We start from the raw sequence: 25,471 nt of genomic DNA, 5'->3' as shown, positions 1-25,471 counted from the left end.
CCCGGCCGCGGTCCCGCCCCGGGGCGGCGCGGAGCGGAGCGGCCCCGCGCTCCGGAACGGGCGGTGCTGCCTGCCCAGCCGTTTCCTGCCCGGGACGCGGCGGAGCGGAGCCGAGCGGAGCGGAGCCGAGCGGAGCCATGACTCACCAGACCGGCATCCACGGTGAGCGGCGCTCGCCGAGCGCTCGGGTCCCCCCGGCCCATCCCGGGGGCTGCCCCCGCCGCTCGGCCCCCGCCCCGGGCCGGGCTGCCCCGCTGCGCCCCCCGCCATCGGCACCCCCGGGGCCGCGCCCCGCGCATCCCCGGCCCCGCCGCGGCGGACTGCGGGCGGTGTCGCGACAGCGGCGGCGATGGGGGGGATAAGATGAAGCTTCGGGCTCATCGGTTCTTCGGTTGAACCCCCGCAGGCGGGTTTCCTGCGGTTAGCGGGGGAGGGGGACACTGAGTCAGGCTCGAAGGGAGCGTTTGGGTGCCGGCAGGAGGTGCGGGAGGGGGTTCGGCCCCGGGGTGCCGCCGGTGCGGGGCTCTCCCGTATCCTTTGTCTGGGCTGATGCTCAGCACCCGCCGCGACGTGCTCGGACAGATGTGTCACGCTCGTCTGCCTGGCCGCAGCCCCGGCCACCGCTCCCTTGCCTACGGGGATGCTCGGCCCCAGCTGCTCCCCAGCCCGGGGGAGCTGCAGAGTGCCCGAGTGAATGAATTCCTGCTTCCCGATTTCTCCGCCCGCTCCCACAGGACCCGGCCAGCACCCCGACACGACGGCTTCTGCATTTCTGAGTGTGCTTGGTGCATGACTGACTGTGTGTCCTCACGGTATTTCCCTCCTGCCTCTCGCCTTGCCAGCTCAATTAGCAATATTAATCAGGAGTAGAGGTGCTGCATAATTTATGTAACCGAATCAATATGCGAGCAGGGATGTGAGAGCAGCTGCCCCCGGAGCCTTGCTCTGTGCGGTCGGCTGTGAATCCAGCCCGCAGCATGTCCCGGGAGGGAGCTGGGACATTGGCCTCGCAGCTCCCTCTGGCCAGCAGCTTTGTGCCGGGGTGGGAATTTGTGTCTGCTGGTGCTTTGTGGCAAGAGCATCCTTGTTCCTTCAGCATGGTTGAGACCACCCTTCCTCTCCAGTTGCTTCTGGAGGGGCTGTAGCTGAGAAGTGGGCAGCAATGATGCTTAGATGTTTCTCCTGCCTGTGCTCAGGAGAGCTGGTGGTTGTTGATGGCGTTTGGGTTCAGGTTCATTGCTTCTGGCTTAAACTGAGATCCTGAAGCGCATGCTCTAATTAAATCTTCCTTGTTTTGTAAAAATATAACAATAATTTAAAAAGTTAAAAATCAGCAGGATGGAGCCCTACATCTACCTGAGCTCTGGGTGTGCTGGCCCCATGTGCAGCGCTGTCCATGGGCTTTGGCCAGGCAGGGCCTGGTGCACTGTGTGCCCCTGGAGGCTGCTGCCTGTTGCTCTCTGGCCGTGCCTGGCTGCTCCTGTGCTGCTGGTGCTGTCCTTCCTGGCCCTCTGCAGTTGCCAGGGAGGGAGATGTGCCAGCTTGGCTCTCTCTGAGAGCACTGACCTTCGCTGACCTTGCTTGCCCACTGCTTGGCAAGCTGTGCCCAGTGCTGGGAGTCACCGCTGCCCGTAGGACGTGACGTGCCCTGTCAGCGGGGAAGGGGAAGGGACTTGACTTCCCCCAAGGAGCTGCAGTGCAGGGGGGGATGGACCCGATGACTCTGTCCTGGCAGCAGATTCCTGGGCAGGGGGTGGTGTAAAATCCTCCCTGTGGTTATGGAAAATAGCTTGTGTTGGGTCTGGCTGTCACAGCATCTTGGACATCTCCGGGCTCTCTCTCCGTGCCCTGTTGCGCCGTCTCTCTTCCGGGAAGCTGCTGTTTCCTCTCTGAATGCAAATCTGCCCCTTCAATACCTGTCATGCACAGCTGGGGTGCTCCAGGCTTTAAGGGAATCCCCCCCGAGGTGGGTTTGGGATATTTCAGTCTGCCCCACCCCGTCATGGTGATGGGATTATTCTGTTTGCTCAGCAAAGTGCAGATTCCATATCGAATGAGGAAGAGCAATCCCACTGCTACTTTCATCCCCTCTGCTGAGGCACTGAGGTCTCTTGTTTGCTAGGAGGAGGAATTATTCACTTCTTCCTCGTTTCTGGGGCCTTGTTATCTTTGTGTGCACCCAGCGTTTTCTGTTTCTTCATTCCCATTTCTCCCGCATTTTCAGGAAGACATCTGCTCCCAGGGGAATTATGATCAGGTTCTGCAGCTGGCTTAGGGGAGGTTGCAGACAAGCTGGTGAGGGATTTTGCTTGACACAGTGCTAGATCTGTGTGAGGCAGGGTGACGTGGTGGTGGGGAACCCCCGGAGCAGCCCCTGTGGGAGACACTCCCACGTCATCCCAGCTTTTGGGCAGAAACAGGTGCAGGGGAAGCTCTGACAGTGAGAGCTGGGGGGTCAGGGAGTGCAGTCACGCCTGAGCCTTTCATGCAGGGGCAAGAGGCTAATTATTATTTTTTTAGGTATCTCAGGCAGCTCTCTTGAAGGTGCTGGCAAGAAAACCAGGCTGCCATGGAGACTGCCAGGCTGGGGAGGCGGTTGGAAGCTCTCAAAGGGTGCAGTGGGCTTCCTGGGGCTGGAAACCTGCTTTTGAGCTACAGCTGGGAGGATGCATTGAGTGGTTTTGCAGTCCCTATTTTGCTCTGAGTGGCATTAGCATTAGATTGGAACAGCATTTGCTGCCTGAGCTTAGAACCTTGGGAAGGCGATGCTGAACGAGGGCTTTGATGCCAGTGGGAGGTCATCTGCTTTCAGTTGCTTCTGGGATCTCTTTCAAGACCACTGGGTAGAGAGAAAAAGTCTCTTAGAGGGTATTTTTTTCATCTAGAAAGTAGAGAAATCAAATGCATTTTGTTTCTTCAACCCCAAAATAGAGTTTGGTACCTGCTCTTTCTGGGAGAGGTGATAAGATCTGGGGGTAGGGGGGAACCTTTGCTCCCAGCCACAGCTGAGCTGCCACTTTGCCCCAGGATCTTGCTTTGGGAATGCATCTGGTAGGAGTGGATGTTTGCTTCAGGAGAAGCATAACCATGGTGCACATGGGCAGGACTGCTGTCAGATGGGTAAAGAAAGAGCATAAGGTGGGACCCAGGAGCTGCTGGGTTTGCCAAAGTCTTAGTGGAAAGCAGGCAGCTTCTTGTCTCTCTAGTGAGAAGAAAGAAGGACCTTCTCTGCCCATCCAGCACATCATTAGCCCCTCTCCTCTGCCTGTGCTGGGAGGCAGCACTGGCTCCTGAGGCACCTGGATGCACAAATGTGGGGGGCAGCTTTGGAATGCTGAAGGCACCCCCGAAGCAGAGACATGTCACAAGGTGCCATCAGTGAAGGAGAAGGAGGAGAAGGATGGCTGGTTCATGACCCCTTTTATCCATGGGGAACAGAGGGCACTGGGCTGCTGCAAGGATATTTTTGAGGAGCCAGACCCAGTCTCTTTTCTGGGGCCACCTTGGAGGTTGATGCCCCCTGGGGCTATGGCCCATATCCAAGTGGGGGGCACGTCAGGATGGCCAGAGAGGCAGCACTGGTGGCAGACCAGATAAATGCCCTGAGATGGCAAATCCCTTGAGGTGAAGCAGTGATGGGATAGAGGAAATCCTTTGGAAAGTGTGCAGTGAGACTAAATGCAGTGAGATTGTGGCCAGGGTCTGTCCCTGGGTGCCTGCCCCCTCCAGTGCACAAACCAGTGCTCCACTGGTGGCTTTGCTGGGTGGAGAAAAGGAGCAGCAGCCAGCAGCTTCTGCAGGCAAGGGCAGACCATGTGTGCTGCACCACCACTCTGCCCCAGGATCCAGCTGATGCTGCCTGCAGGGTGAGTGCTGCCTACCCTGGAGCAAGGGAAGAATGAGTAACTCCAATCCAAGGTGGCAAAGTGCAGACAAGACAGGTCCTGGGCACATGTGGAAAATCAGGTGTTGAGAAGCAAATGTCTGGTGTCAGGCAGGTGGCTGAAAGTCTCTATGTGGGATTTGCATTAAGGACCAGGAGCTGTCCTTGTGAAATCCTGCAGGAATACAGTCTAACCCCACAGAAAATTGGGAGAAAAGCTTTGCTTGTCTCCTCTCTTGCTCCCTTTCCCCCCTGCCCCACTCCCTTTTTTCTATTTTCTTCTGACATCTGTAGCTTTTTTCCTCAGAAAAGATTCCCTGCGAGGACATATTTATTTTTTCCATGGTGAGGAATAAAATCCTCTTACTGCTTAAACTGGCCAACCGTGTCCATCACCAGAAAAGCTCTCTGCAGCAGCGAGTTGAGCAGGCACTGCCTAAAGGAGTTACACTGGGATAGACTGAAAAGAAGGAATTTTAGCAGCAGCAAAAGCTATTTTGTGCCTATTGCAGTTGTATCCTTTCCTGGCTGCCCAGACCAGGAGCTGGGCAGGGCTGTCTGGGCAGGGAAAGTGTGGGTAATGCAGGTATAACCATGTTTTATTCATCACCATCTTGACTTCTGTCTGGCCAAGCATCCCTGGAACTTGGACAAGTTTTGCCTGGGTTTGTGGCTGGATTTTTGGCTGAGTTTCCCTGTTGCATCCCAGGCACGCTGTGCCCCGGGCAGTGAAAGGGAAGCAGCCGCTTGCAGTCGCATCGAGTTGAAGACGATGTCCAGGGAATGAAAGATTGATGGCCCGAGGCTCGGGTTTCCCGCCGGGAGGGCAAGGTGGCTTGGTGTATTGGGAGAGGCATCTGTTTCAGGGAGCATGTATTATTGATCTGGGAGCTGCGAGGGGGCCACGGGGAAGGGTCAAACCAGCAAAAACCTGTTGCTGCCCCAGCAAGTGGTTGAGAGGCTGGAGGAGGGGATGCAGGGGAATGCTGCTGTCGGCTCCATCCCCTCCCGCGGTGCTTCCCCGGGGATTGCGCGGGTGGATCCGCCGGCATCCCCGGGGAGAGAGGCGCCCTTGCTGTGGGTACGGAGTCATCAGTGCCTCTCTGCCCTCCCCGGTGCCATCAGTGCCTCTCTGCCCTCCCCGGTGCCATCAGTGCCTCTCTGCCCTCCCCGGTGCCATCAGTGCCTCTCTGCCCTCCCCGGTGCCATCAGTGCCTCTCTGCCCCCCCGGTGCCATCAGTGCCTCTCTGCCCCCCCCCGGTGTCATCAGTGCCTCTCTGCCCTCCCCGGTGTCATCAGTGCCTCTCTGCCCTCCCCGGTGCCATCAGTGCCTCTCTGCCCCCCCGGTGTCATCAGTGCCTCTCTGCCCTCCCCGGTGCCATCACTGCCTCTCTGCCCCCCCCGGTGCCATCAGTGCCTCTCTGCCCCCCCCGGTGCCATCAGTGCCTCTCTGCCCCCCCCGGTGCCATCAGTGCCTCTCTGCCCCCCCGGTGCCATCAGTGCCTCTCTGCCCCCCCCGGTGCCATCAGTGCCTCTCTGCCCCCCCGGTGCCATCAGTGCCTCTCTGCCCGCCCCCCCCAGTGCCATCAGTGCCTCTCTGCCCCCCCGGTGCCATCAGTGCCTCTCTGCCCCCCTGGTGCCATCAGTGCCTCTCTGCCCCCACCTCTGCCCCTCCGGGCTCTCTGCAGCCGGGCTCTGCTCAGAGAAGCTCCCTGGGGCTGCAAACAGCAGCAAAGGCTCGCTCTGGGGACAGCGTTTGGCACGGTGGTACCCGCAAGCAGCATCGTGCAGCAGCTTAAACAAGAGCCATGCTTCAGGCACTGAAATCTCCTGGGGACTGATCCAAAGGGGCACATCCCAGCACAGGGCAGTCCTCTGGCTGCCAGCAGCGTGTCTGTCAGGAGGTGCAAGGATCTGGCTGCCCTGCTGCTCTCTGAGCTGGGGGAATTCAGGCTTTGCTCTGCACCTTTTGGTCAGTGCTGCCAGAGGGCAGGCACTATCCTGCCCTCCTCCCACCAGCTCCAGTTCTCCTCTGGCAGTTTGCCTGCAGGGTCAGGGCCACCTGAAGGCCACTGCTGGCCAGCCATCACCTCCCTGCCACACCGTGAGCTGCCACACCAGCCTGGGTGCCCCACTGCCATCAGCTGGCTCTGCTCAGCCCTCCACCCCAAATGGGTGGCAAGTGTCACAGGGCTGGGAGGCTGTGTGGGACAGGGAGACCTGGGACGTGCTGTTACCAGGCTTCTAAATGCAGGCTGTTTGTGAACAGGGGACAGCTCATCTGCAGCCTGCAAACAGGTGGGAGAGGGAGATGCTGCAGGACTCAGTGGCTGAAGGCGGTTTTGGACTGGGGTGTGTGTGCCCACCAGGTCTGCCATGAGAGTTGACAGCAGGGCTGTCTTGTAGAAAGGCCAGAAGGTTCCTCAGATGCCACTGGGCTCACACTGCCTCAAAGCAGCAACATCCATTTTTTGGGGCAGGGATAGAGACATGGTTCCTTCCCAGGGTGCATCCTCATCATGAGTTTTCCCAAACACCACGGTGGGTCTTGATGTTCCTGACTGGAAAACCAATACAAGCTGTTCATGATTTTTCTTCTCTTCCCTGGGCTGACCAGCTGCAGCTCCTGCACGCTGTGCCCTCTGGCCCAGGTGCTGTCTGTGCTGTGCCTGGCTCCTTGCACGATGCTGGGTGTGCTGTACGTGCTGTGCCTGCAGCCTTGTCAGCCCCAGATAACATGGTCACGCTCTTGTTCGTGCCCTCACCAATGGCTGTGCCTGCAGCAGTGTGAAGTGACTAACCTGGACTTGGCTTGTGAGCCACCTCTCTCCTCTGGAGCTGCTGGACCCTGCCCTGTCTGGTCCTTTCTCCAGTTACGGTACTCTGCTTCCTATTGAGTTTCATCCTATTTCTTTTTTTTCCCAGCCCATTTCTCCAGTCTCCTGGGAGAACACTGAATTTTTCTTCAGTGCACACTTGCATCTCCTCTAGCTTCCCACCTTACAGCTGCAGGAAGCACTATTGCAGCTGCCAGAAGTGTTCATGGAAATGTGGATAAAGCTGCACCCACCACAGATGCCCAGGACACCTTGCTCGACCCCAGCTCTGATCCCTCCCTGAGTGAGTTACCCATGCAGTGTTGTGTCTGTGCCATGGAGGTTCAGCACCCCCATGTTCCCACGCTGGCATCTGACACTTGGAGACACTTAGAAGCTGAGCTGAGACCCCTGAGGCCCACAGGTCTCTGGCTCTGCTGGAGGAAGCATGAGGGATCTCATGCATCTTGGCCTCAGCAGATCCACACTGGCTGTAGCCCAGCTTGGATTTGTTTCTGGATTATTTGTTCCAAGATTTTCCAGGAACCCATTTCTAGAGGGTGAGCTGGATCTGTGGGTCCCTTTCAGTCCTCTGCCCTGTTGCTCCTCCTTCTCCCTTGGTTTTTATGGTTTCCTCACACATGGGTTTTTCAGCTCTTGAGTTGTATCCTGGAGACTTCCTGGCAGGGGATGCCATGAGGCACCATCTCCAGGGTGAGATCTCCTCCAGCTCTTCCTCCAGAGCCAACTGTGGACTTCTCTATTAATATTTCAGGCACACAAGCCATCTCATCAAGTCGGCTGTGCCAATTAAGTCGTAATCATGCCCTAATGAAGCAGTTCTGAGCTCGTGCTCAAACCTTCCCTGGTTTATTCCTCTCCCTCCTCACTGGCTCTTGGCTCTGCGTTGTGAGAGGCAGGAGGGGACATTGGAGACACTCTGGTTTTTATGTAAATGAAAATTGCTTAAAAAAAAACCCCAACAAAACGGCAGAATTAAATCTTGCAAGCCCCTTCTGAGGTTTTTTTGAAAGCTTTGCTGCTGTCTCCTCTGGAAATATTCTCCCTCCTTGAAGACCTTGTGGTATTTCCTGTGGTGCTCTCAGCTTCTCTGGCAGCATCCAGACTTTTACTCACCCCCTTCAACCCCTCAGTACCTACAGAGACCCCAGTGCTTGGCTGTCACTTGTCAGCCACTCAACTGCCAGTCATCCCGGCTGTCAATCCTCAGGGCACTCCTAGCATTTCCAAATGGGCTACAGATTCCTGATTTTCCAGACCCCCCACCTGCCTTTGGGTTCTGGGAAGGATGGGGTCACACTGGAGGGATTTGCAGGCTGGTTAGTGCTGCCGAGCTTTCCTGTTTCTTCCCTGAAGTTGATGCTGTAGAAACATCCAAGAGTGATGTTATTCTCTCATAGTTTTGCAGTGTAATAGGAATTGGTGAAACTTGATGCTTATTAAGAGTTTTGTCTCCTGCATGAGGTTTCCTGGGTGTTACATGTCTTTTTGTCTTCCTCTTCCGCCTTGTGTGTGTGCAATAACCACAGATGCTGCCCGAAGGAAACTGCCACTCTCAACAGGGAAAGGGGCTAAAAATATCAGAATATCCTTGGCTGGGCACAGCAGGAGCAGGCTGAGCTCCCAGCTGGCACTGGGAGAGGGTGAAGGTCTGCCCTGGGAAGAACTGGGAGAGCTACATGCCCTGATGCTGTTGGAGGGAGCATGCTTGTGGTGGCATTACACCATCAAACCTTCTGCTTGTCCCCTGATGTGCCATTAAGGAGTGACATGCCTTTGCTGGGGTGTCTGTGTGCCCATTCCTGCAGGCTCCTGTCAGGATGGCATCTCTGGGTCTGTATGGGAGCTGCTGCCTGCTGGGAGCTCTCCCTGTGAGTGCCTCTGCTGCCCGTGGGAGGAGCAGCCAGCAGCCTCTGATCAGGGCAGGCTGTGAGCTGTGGAGCAGATGCATCACAGAGGTGTCACTGTGGGGGACAGGCAGGAGTGTCCTGGGAGCTCCCCAGGGATTCTTCCTCCCTCGGGGCTGGGGGAGCTCTGGCAGTGCCCCAGCCCAGGGTCTGCCTCCAGGGACTGAGGGCACCACCCCGTGACAGTCGGTGGCTGCCCGTGTCCCTTGTGCGGTGCTGGTGACATCCAGGCTCCTCCTGGGGCTGTGCCAGGGGTGGCTCCCCATGCTGGAGGGACTGCAGGGGATGGATATGGCCCTTGCAGGGATGGCTGCCTCTGCCACGTGCCTTAGCTGTGGGTGCTCTCGGGCTCCGGGTTCCTCCCTGCTGCTGGCACAGCAAAGCGCCGGGAATGGAGGGGCTGCTGATGGAGATTCCCAGCACGGGTCCTGGTCTGGGCTAAGGGGCATCTGCCCAGGTCTCTTATCTTTGCAACACCAGTTCCTTGAGTATTTCTAACGAGCACAGCAGCTTTTGAAGTCACAGGGCCCCCTTTGCTGCACAGCTGCACCCAGGAAATGTCTTGGGTGGCTTTAGGGGGAGCCAGACTAGGAGATGATCCTCGTTGGGGGATTGGCCCCTGGGAGCTACATCTCCTGGGCTTTGCCTTCACACAGAGCATGTTCCATGTGGCAAGGGGAGCTCTGTGCCAGTGGTGCTTCCAGGGTGGGCAGATGAAGCCTCCAGTGCTGGCTGGGGGCTGCTCCTTCGCTATCCAGTGCCTCCAGCTGCCTCCTGGTGGGATGCTGAGGATTGGTTGCCATTGCCTGGTGCTCAGGGAGCGAGGTGAGGAGGAATGCTCCCCAAAACACTTCCCAAAAGCCTTCTGCAATCCAAGCCCTGCCATCTTCAGAGCAAAACCCTGGGGCTGTTGCCTTTCCCTTTCCCACGGGCTCAGCTTCAAAGCAGCCTGTCCAGTTTGGAGCTGTGCTGGTTGCCAGCCGCTCGGGAGCAGCATCCTGCCGTGTGTCACCAGCCCAGGACACCACAGCCTGCCAGGACATCCTGCAGCCACCCCTGTGCCAGCCCTGCCGCTCTGTGAAGCCAATCAACTTGTCACTTGAGCTCTCCCTGCCTGCGCTGGCCAAGCCATCGTCTAAATTTGGGTGATTATGTTCACCCAGGCCAAGTATCAGGTTCTCTGGGTCACATGTGCTCCCAGCTGCTATTTAACTCTGACGCCGCAGGGAGACGCGGCACTTCTCTCCCAGCTTTTGGGGTTTTCTGTTATTGTTTTTGTTTATTAGAATTTTTTTGGCACCAGAGATTTAATATTTATTTTTTTATAAGTTTAAAATTTCTATCCTGCCAAGTTGGTCCCCTTTCTGGTCAGTCATTGAGCAACCCAGCACCTGCTCTGATTGCTAAATCTGATCACGATGTTTTTGGTTCTTTCAGCCACCACAGAATTGAGGGATTTTTTTGCCAAAGCCCGAAATGGTTCAGTTCGGCTCATCAAGGTCATCATTGAGGACGGTAAGTCCCATTTTTAAGTGCTTTGATTTACACTCTGTCTGTTCTCTGTTTCCTCTCCTCCTTTCTTCTTCACCACTGCGGTGCCAGCTTGTGTTCTTGTAAACCTCAAGGAAAATGCTGCTGGGGCTTTTGGGCATGTGGCAGCCCAGACCTGAAATACAAGCCCAAACTTTGGCTGTGCTGGTGAGCAGCTCTTGGAGCCCCAGGCCAGCTCCAGTGAGGAGCAGTGACTTTGCCAGCAGAGCAATACCAGCCTGGGATCGGTGCTCTGTGGGGGCTTTTGCTGCTGCTGTGTCATGGTTTATTATGGGATCCCTGTAGCAGGCTGCTGCAGGGACCCTGGGACCTTTGTTGGGCGTGATGCACAGGTGTCTTCTTCCTGGGATGTGTCTTCCCACAGCTGGCAAGGAGATGCTTAGGGCAGGGGTTGCTCGTGGCTCAAGGCCCAGCAGGGGCCCACAGTGGCATCCTGTGAGGAATGCCACACTCTGAGACCCATCCCATCCCATCCCATCCCATCCCATCCCATCCCATCCCATCCCATCCCATCCCATCCCATCCCATCCCATCCCATCCCATCCCATCCCATCCCATCCCATCCCATCCCATCCCATCCCATCCCATCCCATCCCATCCCATCCCATCCCATCCCATCCCATCCCATCCCATCCCATCCCATCCCATCCCATTGGCTGCCCCTAGCCCAGGATGCTGGCTGGCACCAGCCTTGCCCGTGTTTGTCCCATGGAATGGGTCCCTTGGGTGGCCTCTGCATGTGTCAAGCAAGTGAGCAGAGCTGAGCACTGATTGAGTGTCCCAGGGGCGGGAGCTGCCCTGGTGTAGGTTTTCCATCACCTCAGCCTCATACAATTGCATATGAATGACTTGTTTCTCCAGCAGCAGCAGGGACATTACTGCCCTGCCAAGCTGCTGTCACCACCTCCCCGGGGTGGGCCACCAGTGCAGACACCGAGGTGGATGTGGTTGTAAGGAGCCTGTGGTCATAAGGAGCCCACCTGACCTTTGGAGAGGCCACAACGTGCTGTTCAGAGGAGCAGCGTGACTGGAAATGCATGGGACACATCCATGGAACTGCAGCAGGGCTCAGCAGTGTTGGCTTTGGCCTTGGCAAGGTCCCCATTGTTGGGGGGTGAAACATCCACATTGTTTCTTTGGAGTGTCTTTGACAACAATTTTGTGTTCTCAGCTTCTTTTGCTTTTCAAAAGTGGGAGTCAGGTTTGTGTTAGGATAAGTCATGCCTGTCCCTAAGCCTGGACTTGGGATGCTTAGGGCTTGTTCTAGGTTTTGGGTTGTGGCTGCTGATGCCAGTGAGGGAGACTTTTTATCTCCAATGGAAAACATTTCCCACCATCTCTGCTATGGCTGAAAGGGATTTTTTTTTAATTTGTCCATGTCAGCAGCAGGGCCACCACTGTGCTGTCACACAGGGGACATCAGCCTGCTGGTACCCAGCAGAGAAGGACCCTTGGGCACTCAGAGTGGCCAGGCAGATGTCACAGACAGACAGACAGATAGATGCTCACCCTGGAAGGGAGGTGTCCAGAGCTGCCTGGGGGGGACATGCCAACTGCCCTGCCTGGACAGGGGATGTGGAAGAGGAGCCTCCCTCTCTGCTGGATGGCTTGCAGCACCTTTTGCCTGTGGAGAATTTGTCTTGGGGCATTTTGGAGCAGGCAGCAGTGAGTAGAAGGAGAGGAAGATGGTGCAAGGAGCCTTACGGCAGATGCTCTGTGTCCAGGCAGCTCCAAGACCACCACTGTGGCTGAGTGACCTTTTGGGAGCAATTTGAGAGGTTGTTTTTCCTTTGGAGAGCTACTGGGAAGAGCTGAGATTGGATGGAGGAGGGAGTAGGGGAGCAGGATGTGTTCCAAGACTCAGCAGCAGTTTCCTGGCGTGAGAGCCGCTCCAGCGCGTTTTTAGATGATGCTCTGCTCCTCACTGTCAGCAGGATTTGGGACAAGATTGGCTTGTGGACTTCCCTGTTGGATGCATTTCTTTGCTCACAGGTGATGGTGTGCCCTGAGTTTTGCAGATTGGCACCCACCAGAGCTGCGGGCAGGGCTGCCTTGTAGAGGCATTTTGGAGCAGGGCAGGGAGTGCTGGGGCACCTCGAGGGCCACAAACGCTCCCAGCTCTGCTTTTCCAGCAGCAGCTCCTGGGACAAACAGCCTGACACAGCCAGTGCTGTCTAACTCTGCTGAAGGGCGTCTGCTCTGTTTCCCCTTTCTGACACTGCCCAGGGAAGAAAATTTGTCCCTGAATGGATTGAGCAGAACTGCAAAGAGCTCGGGGGAAAGGTGAAGGCTGCCAGCTCACAGCAGCACAGCTGGGGTCCGGCTGAGTCACAGCCCGGGAATAGCCCGGGGTGACTCAGCACTGATTGCTTTGTGCATGAGGTGCTGGTTTGTTTTGAGACAGAGATACCCTCGAGCTGCCAGTGGGTTTGGCCCTGCGAAATCCCTGCAGTTTCTTCTTTGTGATGCACAAATCCATTCGCAGAGCTTTGTGTTTATTTTAGTACACTGAGGTTTTTATGCTTCCCTTTGTCCAAACAGGTAGTTTTGCAAAAGGTAAAATATTTCAAGCACCTTGTTCTCTGCTGTCCTTGTTACTGAACCAGCAACTTGTGCCACCCATGCACAAATAACTGGATTGAGTAGTGGTGGCAGATGCCAGGGCAGTGCTGGGCAGGGGAGGACACTGCTGTCACAGGGGATGTCCTGCCTGGGTGGGAAGAAGGGGTGAGTAATTCCTCCCAAACCCTTCATTCCTCACCTATTTTCCTTAAAAGCTTTTCTGCTGTGAGATCTGGAGCTGCTGAGCTGAATGGGTTTGGAGGGAGATGTTGGGCCCCAGCCAAGGGGCTCCCTGGCTCCCAGTGGGGAGAGGTCCTGGCAGGGCAGGCCCTCAAGTGAGAATTGCCCAAAGCCCCAAAACATTTTTCTTTGGCACCTCCAGAACATCCTACATCCTGTTCTGAGCCCTGTAATCTCCCCCCAGACCTTTCTGCAGCTACAAATGGAGTAAAAATACAGGCTGTTCTCCAGCAACCAGTGCTGGTATCCCCAGCACCCCCAGTTTTCCACCCAGCCATCCCAAAGCTTGACTTGACCCTTGCCAGGGTGTGGATTCCTGTCTGTAGGATGCCTGCGCCAGTGTTTGAATCCCAGCTGAGCAGTGCCCAGCTCACAGAGCTCCCAGTCCCACTGCCACTGGTGTAGCAGCTGAAAATAATGCCTTGAGGTGTGTGTGAAATGCACAGGTTGCTTCCAGAGGCTGGGGCTCTCCTGCAGCATGGTCTCCCTCCAGGCTGGGGACTGTGGGACATCCCTGCTGCCCACAGACATGGGCTTTGGCTATCAGCTCTGATTTTGAGCCCTGTGAGGTTACAGGGAATCCAGTGAGAGCAGCTTTGGCTCATCAGCCTGGATTTTGCTGAGACCATTATTCTTCTCAGCACCCAGAATGTTGGTGGCTCTCTGTGTCCCTGGTGAGGTGTTCTAGTGACCCTGGGGCTTGTCCAGGTGGGATGGGGGAGCTCTGGTGTTCCCCTGTGAGCGAGGAGGGATGGGTGGGGACTGCAGAGCTGGAGGGAGCAGGATGGAAGGAAGCCACAGGTGGTCACCAGAGAGGAGACTGCTGGTGGGAAACACAGGAGGGGAAGAGATGGGTGACAGGAGGCTGGCAGAAAACCAGCCCTCCACAGCAGCCACAGCCCCATGGTCTCTCCTGGTGGGAATGTACACTCCTGCACGTGGGTTGAGGTCACAATTTGTTCTTCTGCAGTACAGCATCTCTGTTGGTGGTGGAGCTGCAATGAACCCTTAGTGAGCCACCAGCTGGTCCTGTGAGATGAGCCTTGCTTTGGTCTAACACCACCTTTCCTGTGTTCTCCTTGCAGAGCAGCTCGTGCTGGGAGCCCACAAGGAGCTGTCCCGGCGCTGGGACACCGACTATGACACCTTGGTGCTGCCCCTGCTGGACGAGCAGCAGCCCTGCTATGTCCTGTACCGCCTGGACAGCCAGAACGCCCAGGGCTACGAGTGGCTCTTCATCTCCTGGTCCCCCGACAGCTCCCCGGTGAGCCCCGGGCCCTGGCACCCACCTGGGGACAGGGACCTGCCCGGGAGGGGCAGGGGGAGGAGGTGCTGGCCAAGGGGGCTGTGCCCTGGGGCTGGGGAGGGGCGTTCACACCCTGCTCCTGGTGCCTGGGTTGAGACATGGAGACTGCTGTGGGGATGGGGAGTTTTTTAAGACACAAGGGGATACACTGGGTCTGTGTCTCTGTTCTATTTCAGTGCTAGTGAGGAGGTGGAGGAGCTGGGATGTAGAGGGGGGAGTGGTGTGGACCATGAGGCCAGGATGGACAGACACATCCACCATGGCTCTGGCTGTTGCTGGGAAGAGCTGACACTGACACTGATTTGCCTCCAGCCTGGCCTTGCTCTGCCTGAGGCTGATGCAGAGTGGCTGCCAGCCCTTCTCCAGGCCTTGCTCCAAAATCAGCTGGTGGAGAGTGACACAAAAGGGCTGGTTGGAGGGGAAGCAGATTTAGAGGATGTCAGTGGTACAGCTTGGAAAATGCCATCCTGTTGAGCACATCAGCTGAAATTTACTGATGTGTTAACACGTGTGCTTGTCTTCTATATACATATTTGTGTGTGTGTGTGTATATATATATATGCATATATATATATGTATACAGTATACATTATATATATATGTATGTGTGTGTGTGTATATATATTCCAATGTGGTCATTTGTTATATTTTTATTGTAATCTGTGAGCTAGATAGATTTACTGCCATGTTAATGCATGCTCTGGTCACATATATAAAAATATGTATAAAAGTGATATATATGTAATTTTATATGCATGTGCATATTTTTGCATGTGTACATGTACATATACACATGTATATATAATAATATATTTTTTAATATGTAAATCTTTCAACAAACCACAGAGGCTCTTGCTGCAGAAGCACAGTGTGCCCAGGAGCACTTGCCAAAGCTCTTCCCTGCATTTTGCAGAATGGTGCAATAGAAGTGCCAAAGGCCAAAGTCACTCTTAAGTGTGTCTGTGGTATTTGTGCCTCCTCTAACCCAAGTGCTGGTGGGAAATGGTGCTCTGGAGCTCAGGGACTGGAAAGCAAAGCATGGAATAAACTGTTGGATTGTGGGCAGCTCTTGGCAAGGCTGCAGCCCCAGAAATAGTGCTGGTGGGTTTTCCCAGCTGATCCCTACCTAGGGCTGCTGCCATTAAAGCTCAGACTGAGCCAGAAACTCGGTGGGTGCTGCCAGGAGAGGCTGAGGTGTGTGGAGCCCGTGGTGGGGTGGTGGCTGTGAGCACTGGTCCCCGGTGCCCCTGTGTGACAGCAGTGCCCCCCTGTCCTGGCAGGTCCGGCTGAAGATGCTGTATGCTGCCACCAGAGCCACTGTGAAGAAGGAGTTTGGCGGGGGGCACATAAAGGACGAGATGTTTGGCACAGTGAAGGTACCGTGGTGGGTCCTGGGCAGCCTTGGGGTCCGAGCCTGAGCTTCAGAGCCTGCCCAGAGCTCAGTGTGAGGCTGGTGGGTGTGGGACGCTGGTGTCTGGTGAGGGAGCAGCAGGGTGTTGTTCCCTGTGTGGCCAGTGCTGCTTTCTCCTGCCTGCTCAGCCTGGTCCTTGATAGAGAGCGTGGGAGAGGTGGGAGGGAGGCTGTGACATGTGGAGCTTTACACTGAATGGCAGAAGTGCCAGGTGGTGGCAGTGTCACTCCAGCAGCAGAGCTGCCTCCACACTGGGGTTAGCCACTGCCTTGCATGGAGGTTTCTCCTCCTCTTCCATGAGCAGAGGGAGCTGCACAGCCAGGGCCATCAGTCCTGCTGGGGCCTCTGGTGCTGGTGGAAGCCAGGAGCATTCCTGCTCTTCTCCAAGGTCCCTCTGCTGCTCCTGGGCTATGGGCTCTGCCTTTCCCTCTCACGTCCATGCTCATGAGCTTCCTGAAACAGCCAGAGGAGCCCACTGCCACAGCCATGGGTGACTGGGGAGGGGCAGGGTGGTCAGAACAGACAAATGGAGTGAGGGATTTGCATGGAGGAATCCAAGAGCCTTCAGGCTGGTCCTCCTGGTCAGGAGGGAGCCCGAGACTCTCTGGGTTGCTCAGACTCAGCTCAAGGCTGGGGGCACACCCAGCCCTGCAGCAGTGACCACCTGTGACACCTGCCCTGTGCTCTGTCTGCAGGAGGACGTGTCCCTGAGTGGTTACCAGAAGCACGTGTCCTCCTGCTCTGCCCCCGCCCCGCTGACCGCAGCCGAGCAGGAGCTCCAGCAGATCCGCATCAACGAGGTGGGTGTGCAGCAGGGATGGTGTCTAACAGGGATGGGTGTGCAGCAGGGATGGTGTCTAACAGGGATGGGTGTGCAGCAGGGATGGTGTCTAACAGGGATGGGTGTGCAGCAGGGATGGTGTCTAACAGCAGGATGGTGTCTAACAGGGATGGGTGTGCAACAGGGATGGTGTCTAACAGCAGGGATGGTGTCTAACAGCAGGATGGGTGTGCAGCAGGGATGGTGTCTAACAGGGATGGGTGTGCAGCAGGGATGGGTGTGCAGCAGGGATGGTGTCTAACAGGGATGGGTGTGCAGCAGGGATGGTGTCTAACAGGGATGGGTGTGCTGCAGGGATGGGTGTGCTGCAGGGATGGGTGTGCTGCAGGGATGGTGTCTAACAGCAGGATGGGTGTGCAGCAGGGATGGGTGTGCAGCAGGGATGGTGTCTAACAGCAGGATGGGTGTGCAGCAGGGATGGTGTCTAACAGCAGGGATGGTGTCTAACAGCAGGATGGGTGTGCAGCAGGGATGGTGTCTAACAGCAGGGATGGGTGTGCAGCAGGGATGGTGTCTAACAGCAGGGATGGTGTCTAACAGCAGGGATGGTGTCTAACAGCAGGGCAGGGTGTCCAGCAGGGCACGGTGTCCAGCAGGGATGGGTATCCAACAGCCCTGGGAGAGGAGCCTGAGGCCCTCTGGGCACAAAGGGATGAAGGATGCAGGGAGTGAGCATTCAGCTAAAAGGGATGGCTCATTTTTACTTCACTCTCTGCCATCTAAACCATTCCTGCCCTTCTCATGGTGGATGAGCACTCTCACAGTCAAATTGGTAGCACAAAGAGGAATTAACACTACTGGTTTTTTCCCCCTTGCTTGGACATGAGCTCAGGACTGTGTTTTGCTGACAGTCAGAAATGGTTTGGAGCTGAAAGCAGATCTCTAACCTGTGGATATTGGAGCAAAAGCCAGAGCTGAGTTTGAGGAAAGGGAAGGCAGGAAGAATTCAGGCTTATCTTTGGACTGCAGCAGCATCCTCTCCCATACACTTCCTTTATCTCTATGAGGGATGCTGTCCCAAGAAATACAGATCCTAGCCTGTGTTTGGGTGCTTATGTGCTGGAAAGGAGATGTGGAAGTGGTGCAGGGTAGGGCTGGGGGCACTCAAGGCTGGGTCACCATTGCTCCCTGCTGGCCTTTCACAGCCTCTGTGGTGCTGTGACACTCTGAGGCAGAAAAGGGACTGTGCTCTGTGTGGGGAGACCACTTGGAAGCAGTATTTTGTTTTGGGATGGGGGAATTTCCCTTAGAGAGCTTTCCTCTCTGGAGGAGCATCCCTCTCCTCTGCCTGTGCTGGGGCTGTGGCTCTCATGGGTGGATCAGGACATGTGTGGAGATGTGAAGCCAATCAGCCTCATGGCATTAATTGATAGCACAGATGAGGCAGGTAGTTTCTACCTGTCAAAGCAGGTCTGGGGGTGATTTCCACCTGCAGAGCAGGTCTGCAGGTGGCAAAGTTGAGGGACATCTGGGACATGCCACCAAGGGGTGGTCTCCACCAGGTGAGTCTTAGGGGAGTTATCCCAGCTCCCAGCCTGGAGGGCAGAATTTGTTCTGCAGGATCCAAGGAGATGCTTACATTTGGAGGAGAGGTGCTGATGGTGACTGTGTGGTTTGTTTGGCACCTTGAGACATCTGAACTTGATGATTCTTGAGGGTCCCTTTGACTCAGCTGATTCTGTGATCTGCCATCACCTTGTCTGGCCTGTGCTGCAGGATTCAGTGGTTTGGGGGGCTGCTGGGTGTGTCATACAGGGCTGTATGGCCCAGGTAAGTGGTGCTTGTGATGCTCATTGATCTACCTCATTCTCCTTCCCTCCCACCTTGCCTTTGGGAGATGCAGCTCGTGGATGGAGGTGCTGCTGCTGTCTGGTTTGTTGGGGGTTATTTTAGGGGTACATGGTCCCCTGTGTCAGCCTGGGCCACAGGGAAGAGTCACTGACACTGAGAAAGAGATGAGGATGGATTTATTTTTGCCTGTGGATTTAAAGGTGGGAAGCAGCCACACAGTGGTGGGTGTGCTGAGGGGTCTCTGCGTTGGTGTCACAGCTTGGTACAGTGATGCTTCCAGCCTTGTTCATTGCCTGCAGCTTGCAGGGTCCAGGGCCCTGTGCATCCCCTTGTGTTCAGCCAATCCATTGGGATTTCAGAAGTGGCACAAGGGACATGGTTTCTTTAAAAGCCACCAGCCCACGAGGGCTTTGCTCTGCCCCTCCTCTGTCACTCTGCTGACTCACAACCTTCCCAGGTGTCTTGGCCAGACTTGCAGCCTTCACCCCACACGTGGCTGTGTTTCTGGTCAGGAGAAGCTGCCTGGGCTCCTCCCCAGCCACCAGGTGAGTGTGGAGAGGGTATGGGAAGGGAAGGGCAGGACAGCCCAAAGGGACAGTGAGGGCTGCAGGGCAGCAGAGTGGCCTTTAACACTGAGCAAGGAAGGACTCAGGTTTGCACATCCCCCAGGGAGCTGCCCAGCCTTTGGCAAAGCAGGTTTCAGGCTGGGGTTTGAGGATTGGATGGGCAGAGGTGATGTCATGAGTTAACCCCCTTTTTGATAGCTGGGTGGGAGCTCATGGAAATTTGCCACCTGCTATATATAAATGCGTATATTTTTACTAGCTGGAAAATGCCAGCTTCACTGAGCTGATAGTTGTCACAGACCGTGGGCTAAGAGACAGCTTTGAGTTTGGCATTGAGCTCAACACCCACGGCTGGGGAGTCTTTGTAGAAGTGTTTCAGGTTCAGAAACATGGGTGGAGGGGAGCTGGGCATATCCATTGGTGGGCCTGTGGGGCAGAGGAAGGCAGCCTTGGAGCTGGGGGAGGAGGCAGGAGAATTGAGAAGAAACAAAGGTGGGAGTGCCATTGCAGTGTGTGAGGGGGTGTCCTTCACAGCTCCCCCACAGTGCTGGTGGTGCTTCACCAGAACCTTCCCATGAGGACTTTGACATATGACAGAGAAATGCTCCTCAGGCACGGTCAGCACCCCACCAGGGAGGAGGGAAGAGGAGGAGAAAATCTCACCTAAAGAAAAGGAGATTAAATAACTTCCCAGGCAAACCTGCTGCTGCAGGCAAGGTTGGGAGGCTGGGGTGCAGCACATGCTCAGCTGTCCCATGCACTGCTCCCAGGCTGTGCCCTGGGGAGTGCCCAGGCAGCCAGTTTTTAATGTTTCTGAAAAGGGAAGGAGCAGAAAATGCAGAGGGATATGGGGGAGTTGATGTTGCTGGGACAAATTTCCATCTCCTGGTGTTTTGATATTTCAGTGTGCTTTGTGTCAGAGCTGAGGTCTCTATGGTCCCGCTGTAACTCTCCCAGTCTTCTTACATTTATGGGAGAGAAAGCTGGGGTTCTGGAGGTGTTGGCAGTGGTAATGGCCTTGTGCTGCACCTCTCCACAGGGTGGGACCAGGTGAACTTGTGTGTGTCCCTGGGTGCTTGCCCTCAGCCCCTTGCTGGTGCCAGGGCACCCTGGGGGGTGGCAGCACAGCAGAGCTGGACGTCAGCTGGACCTGACGCCCACCTGTGCAATTATTTCCCTTTCCCATGAGCTGCACATCAACATCCTGCTCATCCTCCAGGGTGCTTGGCATGGATAGAGGCGTGGGCAGTTTTTTTTCCTCACAAACCTTCCCTATATGCTCCTTAGTGGAGGATAGCCCAAAAGCTATTGCTGCAAGTGCTGGAACTCCTCCAGACCCTGGACTGGAGCCAGCCTGAGTGGGGAGCCAGGAGGACATGGGGCAGGGATGGGCTCTGCACAGGGATGCTCCTGGAGACCCTGCATGCCCAGGCTTGGGGCTGCACTGGCATCTCCTGTGTCGTTTTTTGCTGCTCTCCCTGCCCACGTGGCTGGGATCAGCCTTGCCTGTGCTCCAGCAGGAGTGGTGCAGCTCCCTCCTCCTGGCACATCGGTGTGTCCCTCCCCTTCTGCTGTCACACGAGTCCCCTCCCTGTGCCACTGACAGTGTGTCTCCTCTCCCCACGCTCTCTCAGGATTCCTGCTCCCAAGGCTCGAGCACTGAGATGGTAGGCTGCTCTGCTCGCTTGGTGCCCAGTTTCTCCCTCTCCTGGCAGTGTTTTCCTGCATGCTCTGCTCCGGGCATCTGGCTCCACCATCTCCCCAGGGTGTGGGGCTGCAGTAACAGAGGGCAGCCTCTAACGAGAGCCACCTTGGTGCTGTCCAGTGGTTTTGAGATGTCAGCTCAAGCTCTTGTGCTTCTCTTGGCATGCCTTGACTTCTCTTCCTTTTCTCTATCAGGGGGAGGGAGATGAAGAAAGGAAAAAAAAAAAAAAAAACCATGAAGATTGGATTCTATCCTAAATCCCCAAAACTGATCCCGAAGGAAAGGGACCCACGCTCGCTGCAGAGTACCTGGGATAGTGTTGCTGGAGTGTTTCCCTGGGTGGGGGTCTTGAGGTGGGAGGGGCTCCTCTGCCATGGGGTGACCCCGTGTCCCTGTATTCTGTGGCAGATGGTGGGGGGCTGTTGCTGCTGCCCATCGCTGGTAGAGTACCCCGACCCCGAGGAGGTATGGTGTGCCCCCCGTGTCTGCCCTGCTCCCCAGCCCCACCAGGGACCTTGCTGAGCCTGCGTGGAGGCACCTGGAGCCATTTCATATCTCTGCAATCTCCTTCTCTCCCTCTTTGAAGTGGGGTTTGGTCTCCTGGACTAGGGGGTTTGCTGGGGATGTGGCTGGCAGCCTCTGTCTTGTAGGGGTTGTGGGGAAAACAGCGGCTGGGATCTTTCTGAGCTGTGGATCTCCAATCACCAGCTCCAGCGTTGTAGGGAGTGTCTGTCTGCTGCAGTTAAGCCCACTGAGGAGGGTGGGGTGCCCAGCTGAGGGCTGTAATTCCAGGGCCTCCCCTGTCACCCACAGGTTGCAGTCAGAGATGATCAGAGAGGACGTGTGCCAGTGCTGGTCACAGCATCCCTGCCAGGGATTCACTGGGAAACGTTGGTTTTGAGCTGGTGTTTGCTGAGAGTGAAGCAGGAGGTCTGGGGGTGCATGGCTGGGGCCGGGTGGTGTCCTGGAGAGGTGGGATGGTGCCAGGCACCACCATCCTGAGCCTGGCTGACTCTCAGTGGTTTAATGCCATGATCCCTGTGGGACAGGTGTCAGACACCTCCTGGGATGAGAAGTCTTTAGCTGCAGAACCAGCTGGTTTTCCTGTTCCTCCCTTCCCCACCCTTTGCCACCGTGCTCTGACACTGGAGGTGGTCTCCATCCCCAGGTGAAGACGGAGATCAGCGTGGAGAGCAAGCAGCAGACGCTGCAGGGCCTGGCCTTCCCCCTGCAGCTGGATGCCCAGCAAGCCATCCAGGCTCTCAAGCAGAAGAAAATCAACTACATCCAGCTGGTAGGTCCCTCACACAGCTTCTCTGTGCTCCACTCCCCACATCCTGCTGCTGTCTCTCACTCCCATCTGCTCCCTGTCCCCTCTGTCCATCAGAAGCTGGATCTGGAGCGGGAGACCATCGACCTGGTGCACACGAGCCCCACGGAGATCTCTGACCTGCCCAAGAGGATCCCCCAGGACTCTGCTCGCTACCATTTCTTCCTGTACAAGCACTCACACGAGGGAGATTACCTGGAGTCTGTTGGTGAGAGCCTCAGCACTAGAACGGCCACTTTGAGCCTGTGCCAATCCCTGTTTTCCCTGGACCATTGGTTTCCTGGGGAGCAAGCAGGGATGGGGATAGGGATGGTGCTTTAGGGAGCCTCGAATCAGTTCCCTCCTGTGGTGGGTGCTGCAAACCCTTTGGTGCCATGTGCAGGGCAGGTCTCTGGGTGCTGCCCCAGAGCACTTGGTGGTGGTGGTGGTTTGGTTTCCTTCAGTGTTGTGGGAGCACCAGGGGAGATTTGGGAGGGGTGATAGATGGGATGGCTCACCCTCTGTTGCTGGATGTTATCTGGCACTCTGGGCTGGAAGAGCTGTGAGCAGGGTGGGATGCAGCAGGTGCTCCCTGGCCTTGGGCCCGGGCAGTGCCACAAGCCCTGCTCTGTTTTTGCAGTTTTCATCTACTCCATGCCCGGGTACAAGTGCAGCATCAAGGAGCGCATGCTCTACTCCAGCTGCAAGAGCCGGTTGCTGGACACTGTGGAGCAGGAGTTTTGCTTGGAGATAGCCAAGAAGGTGAGAGGGATGGAGCTGGACACTGCCAAGGGCTGTGCTGCAGCCTTGGTGCAGCCCCTCTGTTGGGCCTGGGGAGGAGCTGGGTGCCCTGCAGGTGGGTGTCACATCCCAAGGGAGCTGCTGAGCCCCGTTTGGTTTCCCGGGCAGATCGAGATCGACGACGGGGCGGAGCTGACGGCAGAGTTCCTGTACGAGGAGGTGCACCCCAAGCAGCACGCCTTCAAGCAGGCCTTCGCCAAGCCCAAGGGGCCCGTGGGCAAGCGGGGACAGAAGCGGCTGATCAAGGGCCCGGGCGAGAACGGCGAGGACAGCTAGATCCTGCGGGGCGGCGGCCACGGACACCATCCCTGCGGCGCTTCCCGCCCTCCTCTCCGCTGACCTGGGGATCTTTCCCTCCATCTCAGCCGTTCTTTGGGTTTTTTTACCTTTTTTTTTTTTTCCTGTTTCATTCCTTTTTTAAACATCTGGATGGCTTGTTGCACCTGGGGCCGGGCGGTGGGGAGGGTTCAGGGTGGTCGCTGGTTCTGTTCCTCGTGTCCTTGTGCGAGCCCCGGGGCTGCGGGGAGAGGACGGGAGCAGCAGAGCCACATACCCAGCCCTGCTCCTGTACCCCTCAGGGTCACAGCCACTGCTCTCAGTGTCCCCTGGGTGACTGAAGGACACACTCACCTGAAAGCTGCTCTATGCAAAAGGAAGGGGGTTGGGGATTCCTGTTTGAAAAGAGAAAATGCTTCTTTCCCTGCCCCCCCAGCCTCCAGACTCTGTTCCCCTGTCCCACTCTTGGTGTGCACGGCCCCTCTGCCCCAGGCTGGAGTGATCCCACACCCCCTCAGGGTGTGGGCAGGACCCCCTGTGGGGTGGGCTTTGCCTCCTGTGGGATGGGAGTTTCTCCCTGCAGAGAGCCAGGCATCGGGAGGTGGAAGTCCCCACTGAGTCCTGAACTCAGCCTGGACCCAGAGAAGGGTGACTCTGCCTTTGGGTGATGTTTGCATCTCCTTTTTGAAGTGCTCCAGTAAGGTTTTCCCCCTCAGAAGGAGCTGTTACAGCCCTGACTCAGCCCTGCTCCTGTTTAGGATGGGAGCTGAGGGGTTCCTGAGCCCTGGTCCCCCATCTCCATTCCCCAGCCCCCACCATTACCTTACCCCCAGGTTCTCAGCTGGGTCTCTGGGCTGGGGCAGCCCCATGTCTCAATAATCATGTGGGCTACTCCAAATCCTTGTGTGGGGGAGCATGACAGCCCCTGTGTGCCCTGGGGGTGTCCCCAGCCACCAAGGGCCGTCATCAACTCCACGGTCTGAGCTTGGCACTGTGATTTGGGCTGCACTGGGGGCTTGGGGAGAGAGCACCTTGCTGCTGGGTACCAGCGAGGGCTCGAGAGCCACCTGCCTCCCTGAGAGGATGGCAAAGGGGTCAGTGAAACCTGCCCTCTGCTTTCCAGCTGTGGCAGTGAACATCCAGATGTTGCCTCAGCCTCGGTGGAGTCAGGGGTTGAAGCTGGGAGGAGCAGAGCACACTGTACTGAACGCTGTATTTTCTAAAGAATAAAGTATTTTTAAAACAGTCTGATGCTCTTTGGAGATCCCCTGGGTTCACCATGTTTGGCATTTAGCAGCTGTGAGCTCTGGAGCTGCAAAGCAAATTGCTTGGACATTGTGCCCTGGCTGAGTCCAGCCCTCACCACCCTGAAGGACATCCACAATCCAGGGGTCTGGCACAACCACAATGGCTGGCAGAGGTTTTTACACTGAGCCACTCCAGCAATGCTCAGAGATTGAGCTGGCTGCAGGAGGCAGCATCCCTGCTCAGCCCAGCTTTCCTTATTTTAATGGCTGGTGATTTTGCAAGGTTGTGAAGATGCTCCTGGGGCTGTTCCCTTGCCTGGAGTGAATCCCTGCCTGTCCATGGGGAGAGAAAACAAGAGGATGCTGAGCCAAGAGAAGAAATTGGGAATGCAGTGGGGTCTGCCTGCATCCTGGGCTCCAAATCTTCCTGCTCCTCACCCAGGTCAGGGCATTGCCATGTCTTGGCTTTACCCTCCGTGCCCAGGATGAAATGGAAGATTTGCAAAGCCAGCTGTAAAATGTTTTTTAAAAAGGTTTAATGCAAAAAGAAAAAAAATCCAACACCTAATCAGTTTCTTTTTGATATGGAGATGGAGGAAAAGGAGGGAAGATGCTGCTATGCAGGAAGCAGCCTCAGTGCAGGAAAGTTCCCTCTGTATATAAATGCTAATAAGCCTGGCTGATGCCACCAGAATCATTTGACAAGCTGAGTCACCCTTCTCCTTCAGATCTTACTCCCCTTCTGTGCTCAGTAATTTTTAGCTTGCCCAAATATTGAGGGGGCGTGAGGGCTGTGCCCCTTTTCCCACCTGCCCCACGCACTGCCCCCACCCCCTGGCAGTGCACCCATTCCAGGGGACAGAGCCCTATGCCAAAGGCCCATGGTCATGGGAGAGATGGCCAGGAGCAGCGGGCACCCTTCCCATTCTATCTCATCCTGTCTCCTGTCCCATCCCATCCCATCCCATTCCATGTCCTTTCCTATCCTCCAGCCCATTCTCCATCTTCCATCCCTTCCTATTCTGTTATCACCCTTCCCCTCACATCCAATCTCATGTCCCCCATCTCTTCCCATCTCCTGATTTCCTTTCCTGTCCCAGCTTCTCTTTAAGGCTTGAGCTAAAAGTCTCTGCTGCTGCTGCTGCTGCTGCTGCTGCAAATGACCTGGAGTTTGAGGCAATGCTTGGGAAACCCACATTTGGCCAGCAGTGACTTGTGCCTCCTCAGGGCACCTGGCA

At 56.1% G+C, this 25,471-nt stretch overlaps 1 protein-coding gene across 1 annotated transcript; it reads left to right on the top strand.

The window, feature by feature from the left end:
- Positions 1-13: 13 nt before the first annotated feature.
- Positions 14-24,231, top strand: TWF2 (twinfilin actin binding protein 2). The gene is made up of 9 exons (XM_059856330.1): positions 14-162; positions 10,065-10,142; positions 14,066-14,244; positions 15,567-15,662; positions 16,393-16,497; positions 21,769-21,894; positions 21,988-22,138; positions 22,550-22,671; positions 22,819-24,231. The coding sequence occupies exons 1-9, from the start codon at positions 138-140 to the stop codon at positions 22,984-22,986; spliced, it is 1,050 nt and encodes a 349-aa protein (XP_059712313.1). The 5' UTR covers positions 14-137; the 3' UTR covers positions 22,987-24,231.
- Positions 24,232-25,471: the final 1,240 nt, after the last annotated feature.

This window comes from Haemorhous mexicanus, chromosome 11 (genome assembly GCF_027477595.1).
Source record: "Haemorhous mexicanus isolate bHaeMex1 chromosome 11, bHaeMex1.pri, whole genome shotgun sequence".
Taxonomy (NCBI): Eukaryota; Metazoa; Chordata; class Aves; order Passeriformes; family Fringillidae; genus Haemorhous; species Haemorhous mexicanus.
This window is presented reverse-complemented; position numbering and strand designations above follow the sequence as displayed.